General features: G+C 39.6%; 1 protein-coding gene across 1 annotated transcript in view; it reads right to left on the reverse strand.

Moving 5' to 3' along the window:
• Positions 1-7,966, reverse strand: part of LOC144975716 (uncharacterized) — a gene marked incomplete in the record, with an annotated part of 21,089 nt that overhangs the window by 11,194 nt on the left and 1,929 nt on the right. The window contains 5 exon segments of the mRNA XM_078919908.1: positions 1,474-1,628; positions 3,466-3,678; positions 4,036-4,319; positions 5,806-5,920; positions 6,766-6,981. Coding sequence (XP_078776034.1) covers positions 1,474-1,628; positions 3,466-3,678; positions 4,036-4,319; positions 5,806-5,920; positions 6,766-6,981 — 983 coding nt within the window.

The following is a 7,966-nucleotide window of genomic DNA, read 5'->3' on the forward strand; positions in this document are numbered from 1 at the left end:
TTTGGGTGATAGAAAGCGTTATTGAGAGTTAAATCCCAATGGATTGTGTGACTCCAAAGACTGCTATTTTGAAAAGAGAGGAAATACTGCCGTGTAAATGATTATTTTCTCTATGCAGCGGCCATGCTAAGAAAAAAGCAACATAAATACATTCTTTTAAAAATTCATCGGGTAAAAAAAAAATAGAGCTTTTCTATAGGGCAATATCCACTAAAATGTGCTCAAAGCGCTTTACAAGGGGTCCCTGGTCAACAGCAACATTTAACATGTAGGACGGGACATGACACCTGTCCGGCGATATTACAATTTTTCGGACAAAGACAACGCTGTTAACGGCCAGGTACACATTTTACACCTGAGTACGGTGAGAGAATGTGAGTAGAGATCCTTTTCCAAGGACTCAACTATGCGCCGAGCGAAGCTCGAACCCAGGACCTTCCGATCCGAAAGCGAGTGTCATACCACTAGACCACATAGCCGCACAAGAGTACTAAATATATAGCTTGTCTATGATTTTTCTTCAACAGAGAGGAAGTATGAAATGTTTAGACGTCCATCTGTTTTTTTCTTTTTTTTTTTTTTTTTTTTTTTTTTTTTTTTTTTTTTTTTGTTGTTTTTTTTTTTTTTTTTTTGGGGGGGGGGGGGGGGGGGGGGGGGGGGTTACTAATGTATTTGTGTATTTATTGTTTTTTGTTGTTGGCTAAAGAATGATTTTAGATCCTGTGCATTCCGTGTTTGATATTTTGTGATATTTTGATGTTGTTATATTCATTTTTGTTTATTATTATTTTTCATCGGCTTGGTACTTATTTTACACCTGAGTACGGTGAATGAATGTGAATATGGAGCCTTTTCCATGGAATCAACGTTGCCCCCTCCCCCAGAGTGAGACTCGAACCAGGAACCTTTCGGTTTTTGGTTTAAAACAAATCCACTAAACCTACTCTCCGATTAAAAATGGAATGAAAATCTTCCCAAAAGTCTTACTGGAACCAGGAGAGAAGTTTTCGGGCTTTCGTACCAGCCATGGAGACACTGTTGGTCCCAGTAGCTCACTCACCTCACACGAAAAGGGACCGAGATCGAACCCAGGTGAAATTGAGATTTCTTCTTACCCCGCTCTCCACCCATAAGTGATTGGGTAGCTGGGTCCGTTAGATCTGGCGCAAACAACGTTGTGATATGTCAGCGTCAAATCCAAAGAGTAACAAGCAATTGATATTGTGTATTTCACACTATAGAAACCGAGGTAAACTCCAGCTTCATGGGCTTCATGGACGTTTAAAGCATATTTAGTGGATATTGCGCTATATTAAAGCTCAGTTATTTATGATATGTTATTATATGGTATAACATGTTATGATATGGCATGATATGTTATGATATGTTATGAAATGTTATGATATTGTAGGATATGGTATGATATGATATGTTGTGATAAGGTATCATATGTCATCATATGACTGTTCTTACCTTCCATCATAAGGGCACTGTTTTGTCTGGGTTACGGTGACCTTGAGTGACGGTTTCCTTACTTCCGGTGCGTCCAGAGAAATGGAGATCTCTCCTATCCACACGATGTTGTCTTGGAAACGGATGTTCATTTTCACATCGCAGATATCCCCATCCTGTGCATGGGTAGCAAGGAATAGATTGAATGAGAGTGACGTCACTCAGCTCTTTGTTAATTGTTTTTAGACCGCCAGTTAGGTGAATCGTTCTCTTTATAATCAGACTACACATCTTTAAGGTTACACATAATTATCTCTCTTGGTTCGATTGGTATGGCCAGAAAACTTGTGAGTATTTTACTTAAATTTATACCACCAACGCAGCAGAGAAAGAAACCGAAATAAAAATATTTTAAAAAAGGGATCGACTTTAACCAAATAGATTTTAATTCATTTATTTATTCATCCATTTATTTATTTATTCATTATGTTTTAATTTTTATTTATTTATTCATGTATTTATTTATGTATTTATTCATTTATCATTTCTATTTATCCTGGAACAATCCCGAGACGTGCAGATGATTTTTCCTCCATCGATCAGGATTCTACCTCAAGTATTTCCGGTTGAGTTAGTTTCTTGTTTACTGAAAAGGGGTTTTGATCCCGAAAAGTTCCAAGTCAATCATTCTGTCCTAATTTCAAGCTGTTACAGCATTCGTGACCTATGACCTCACACTGTACTGTGCCGCAAAGGTCAAGGTTGAGAAAGGAGACTTTCTAGTCAGATCACGGAAACATGGATTATTTCTGTGTTTGATTTGGGAGTTTCTTTCATCGAGTATTTGGATCTCGATTCAGTTTCCAGAAAATAATATATTGATACTATGTGTTTAGGTAAAATACTCACAATATCCACCGATCGGATATAACGTATCATCAGACTAAACTATATGTAATCTTGAACGTTTATAGTGTGAATGATATCATTTACTGAGAACTATTGAGCTTTTATATAGCGCAATATCCACTAAACGTTCTCAAAGCATTTTACAAAGGGTCACTGACAAACATCAACACGTAACATATAGAAGGAGACATGACGCCTGCTCTGCGATATTACCATTTTATTTACGACAGAGACAACACTGTTAAAGTGAGTAAAGGGCTTTTTCCAAGGAGTCATCTATACGCCGAGCGGGACTCGAACCCAACACCTTCCGATCCGAAAGCGAGTGTCATACTACAAGACCACAGCCGCAGACTACATTTTTACATTCTAAGAACCACCTGTGAGTATTACAAGTTAATGCGTCTGTTTGATCTAATGGTACGACACTATTAGCCATCAAACCGATTGGTCCTGGGTTCGAGTCACACTTTTGGCGGCGCAAAGTTAATCCTCGGCTTTTTACTCACCTTCTCTCACCAGGCTTGGGTGTAAAATACGTATTTGGCTGTTTAGAGTGTTGTCTCTGTCGAAAAAAATTGTATTATCGCCTCACAAGTGTCGTGTCTCGTTCTATATGCAAAGCGTTGCTGTTTGCTCGGGACCCCCTGTAAAGCGCTTTGAGCACATTTAGTGGATGTTTCGCTATACCTTATCTTACCTTACCAGGGTTCCTTCTCATAGAGGTTGGATCCCATGCTCCTCCACAATTCTCTGTCTAGCGCTATCTCTGAGCAGTCCATCATATTCCCAATCATTTCTTTTATATTTCCCAACCGGCTCTTCCATTGTCTCCCTCTCCCTTTTTCCCCATTAATCTTTCCCTACAAGTATTGACTTCTGGAGACTGTCGTTGTGTCGTATGTGGCCATAGTACGCCAACTGTTTGTGCTTTACAATCACCAGAAGTACTTTCTGCCTTACATAATTTAGTCCATCCAATACCATTTTGTTTGATTTTTTTCTCTTTCCATGACTCCATTCCCACCCGTCTGTAGCACCGCATTTCTAAAGCATCGATTCTTTTTTTCTAGCGGTCTATAAAAGCTCAATCTGTTCACTTACAGCTAATTTACTGTAGTCTTCCACTCGGACAACGAAGGACGATCTGACCGCCATCTTGGAATACACAGGTGTGTACCGTGGAATCCTGTCCAAGTACAAGACGGCTTGATTCATCTGGTACGACCCTATCGTTGACGTCATGACGCCACCCCCCAGGTCCTCCAGGTACTCTGTGGTATTTTCGTGGACACCCGTCGTGGTCCCGGGCAGGACCTGGAGAGGAGTAAAGACATTTAAATAAAAAGTCAATTCATCATGGGACCAGTTGTGTAACATCGTGTGCAGCTATATGGTCTTGTAGTATGACACTCTCCTTCGGATTGGAAAGTCCTGGGCTCGAGTCCAGCTCTCAGCAGCGCAATGTTGAGTGTTATTACTTTTTACAATCAACATACTGTGTTTGTTCATAAAGGCCGGTGTTTGCAGTTTACTCACGTTCTACATCCAGAACCTTACAGGTGTCATAAGATGTCTGACTTGGTAAGTGTTGCTGTTGTAAAGCGCCAAGAGAATATTCAGCGGACATTGGTCTGTATAAGAACAGGTTTCATTAATTCTAATATTATTTACCTTCATACTCTGTAGGGTCAACTTGACCTCGTTCGTTCCGTTTTCATAGGGAGTAAGACAACCAATCGTAGCCGTCAGAGAGTCACGTGATGTATTCAGGTTCACTTCCGTTGTGAACAGGCCTAAGATTGGCTGGGTAAGCGAGGACGGTGTGTCTATGACGATCCCTGGTGCTGGAATTGTCACTAAATCAGTCAGCAGGTATTGGGATGAAATCACAGAGTCATTTCCGATCAGCCAAATTGCCAAGACACCCCTGACTATACTCCCTTGGACAATATTATCTGCAGATTTGATTAAACAAGGAAAACGTTTTATCATTAAAAACAAAAACACACACACACAAAAACAAAACTTCCCTGAGCTTTTATAAAACGCAATATCCATTAAACGTGCTCAAAGCGCTTTCCAACGGGCCCCTTACCAAGGACAACACGTAAATTGTAGAACGAGACATGACGGCTGTTAGGCATTAATGTAATTGCTTTTTTCCGACAGAAAACTATGTATACGAACAGGTACTCATTATACACCAGAGTACGATGACAGTAAAGAGCCTTTTCCAAGGACTCAACTTTGCGTCGAGCGAGGCTTGCACCGAGGACCTTCTTATCCGAAAGCGATTGATATACTACATAGCCGCACATTGTAACAAAATCAAAATACAAATATGGCGGCCCACCGTCTGTCACCTAAAAATAATTGAGCTTTTATAAAGCGCAATGTCCACTAAATCTGCTCAAAACGCTTTACAAGGGGACCCTGACCAACAGCAACACGTAACATGTAGGACGAGACATGACGCCTGTCAGGCGATATTACATTTTTTTCCTGACAGAGAAAGCCCTGTAAACGACCAAGCACTCATTTTACACCTGAGTACGATGAGAGAATGTTAGTAAAGAGCCTTTTCCAAGGACTCAACTCAGGACCTTCCGATCCGAAAGCGAGTGTCATAACACTTGACCAAATAGCTGCACATCAACATTCGAAGGACACGGTTATAGATTGCGTCACAATTGGAATGATAAGGTTATAGATTGTGATCACAATTGGAATGATAAGGTTATAGATTGCGTCACAATTGGAATGATAAGGTTATAGATTGTCGTCACAATTGGAATGGTAAGGTTATAGTTGTCGTCACAATTAGAATGATAAGGTTATAGTTGTCATCACAATTGGAATGATAAGGTTATAGTTGTCATCACAATTGGAATGATAAGGTTATAGATTGTCGTCACAATTGGAATGATAATGTTATAGATTGTCATCACAATTGGAATGATAAGGTTATAGATTGTTGTCACAATTGGAATGATAAGGTTATAGATTGTCGTCACAATTGGAATGATAAGGTTATAGATTGTCGTCACAATTGGAATGATAAGGTTATAGATTGTCGTCACAATTGGAATGATAAGGTTATAGATTGTCGTCACAATTGGAATGATAAGGTTATAGATTGTCATCACAATTGGAATGATAAAGTTATAGATTGTTGTCACAATTGGAATGATAAGGTTATAGATTGTCGTCATAATTGGAATGATAAGGTTATAGATTGTCGTCACAATTGGAATGATAAGGTTATAGATTGTGGTCACAATTGGAATGATAAGGTTATAGATTGTCGTCACAATTGGAATTGATAAGGTTATAGTTGTCATCACAATTGGAATGATAAGGTTATAGATTGTCGTCACAAGTGGAATGATAAGGTTATAGATTGTCGTCACAAGTGGAATGATAAGGTTATAGTTGCCGTACCGTCAAGTTCCATTTCGAACGTTCCATTGAAGTTCCAACGACCCGCGTGTAATCCCAATGTCAGATTCAGGACCAAGCCACGCCTGTCGTCATCAGTGAATTCCATGCGCTCATCCTAAACGGGGAAATGGATCGACAAAATAATATAAGCAATCTTTTAAGTATTTTAGTAGCGACGAATTGGATTTAACAATAATATTTGCATGCTACCATTTGGATAAGACTTTAGACTACAGTGAGGATTAGAATTTATTAAAACCCGATATCAGATTTTACCATTTTGACCAAGAGAACAGTAAGAGAGTTGCGACTTGGAATTGTATGAAGCCTGAGCCACATTGCTGTTCCTGACCTCATAGTGAAAACGTTTGATTTTATTAGAAACAATTAAATCGAGTTTCTAAATAGCTGGAAAAGAATTCGAAAAAATAGGTGTTAATAAATACGGTCATAAACCAAATAGAAAATCATTGAATCCTCTCGCTCCCAAAAGCAGGAAATTCCTCACATTCCTTTGGAGGCAAACAACAGTTTTCTTATTCACATTTGTTTTATGAGTCACAAAATTTGATTCGATTGTTTGTTCTATTTAACTGTTTTGTAAAGCTTGCTTTGCACATCCAAGTCATGCATAGCAAGTGCTTATTTGGAACAGCGTGGCTCAGCGGTACGGTCTTTGCTTCGTACCCAACAGGTACTTAGTTCGATCACCTGCCGCGCTATATCACTCTAGCTCACTTTGCGGCGCTGCACTGCGGTTGACGCCTGGGTTATTCCATTCTCCCCTTGGAATAGACCCTATGACAAATTTGCCAATGAGGATGAATAAAGGGAATTCTTTTTATTTTATCTATTTTCTGCTTTGAGGTTTGAGGTCAAGTTTGGTCCGGTATGGATTTAAGTAAAAATCTTGAAAATGGTCGGTGAGGAAAGAGTTTAAGGTCTTTTCAAACAACTTACTATGTTTTGTGTCTCGTTGTAACACAGGACGGTCGTGTCATTCGCATTGCTGGTTTCATTGACACGGAGTGTCTCGTTACTACTGATTGTGTGATTGTCTTTAGCCACACACTCTGAGATGAAAATGTTGGTGAAACTCGTGTTGCCGTTGTCGATATTGTTGTCGTCCATGGCCAAATTCCACATCAGTGATCGATAGGACGGAACGTCTGGAAACTAATAAATTATATCTGGGAATTTTATCGTTTCAACAATCAAGTCTAATTACGTTAGGAAAGATAAAATATTGGTGCTTAAAATTTAATTAAACATTTCGCAAAATGCAACGTAAACCGTATCGCGTAACTATCACATGATAAGCGATTTATAACACTAGTGTGGAGTCCCTTGTGAGTAGTCCTTTCAAGCCATTTGGCCCGTGGAGTCTATCCCGATTTCTATAGTACGCTTTGGATAGGAAGCTAGTACACCTAACATACCAAACTCCCTAATCACTGCTGGGTGCAAAGGGGAATCAGGAAAAAATTATCGACTTTGCCACGAGTCGATCTCAGTCCCTTTATGTGTGAAGCGATTGCTCTAGCAGCTGAGCTACGGGAATCCCAAGTCCCTTGTAAGGCAATTCTAATCGATGCAAACTAGGCAAAGCAGCGTTCCTCCATCCAGTGACATCTTCTTTTTCCCCCCCCCCCCCCCCCCCCCCAGATTTCGTGTGACTCATGGATCAAGGACGTGCTGGATTCAAACCCAAAATATTGACACCTTGACTCGTTAACTGTCGTACTCTGGAAAAAAACACGCATTAAAAATTTGGCCAGAAAACTCATCCTTCAAATATCGATCGATTTAAATGACTCTCGTCTTTGCAAAAACTCTCAAACCTGGGATTCCTCGAATAAATCGTCAGCTCCCAAGTTTGAGAGTTTTTGTCAAGATGAGGGTTTTTTAAAATGGACGATATTTGAAGGATGACTTCTCTGGACAAGTCTTTGAATACTTGTCGTTCAGGGTACGACAGTGAAATTGTTTGGTTAAAGCTGGACAATGGACTATCAGGAAGGAACAATAAATTGTGTAGACTACGACAGTGAAATTGTTTGGCTAAAGCTGCACCACGGACTATCACGAAGGAACAATCAATTGTGTTTTTCTTTCTTTTGTATATCCTGAACTTACTCATTGTTAGAAAGTGACAGGGCTA

The sequence above is a fragment of the Berghia stephanieae genome, chromosome 6, assembly GCF_034508935.2.
Source record: "Berghia stephanieae isolate SIO BIC M18660-M18661 chromosome 6, UCSD_Bste_1.3, whole genome shotgun sequence".
NCBI lineage: Eukaryota > Metazoa > Mollusca > Gastropoda > Nudibranchia > Aeolidiidae > Berghia > Berghia stephanieae.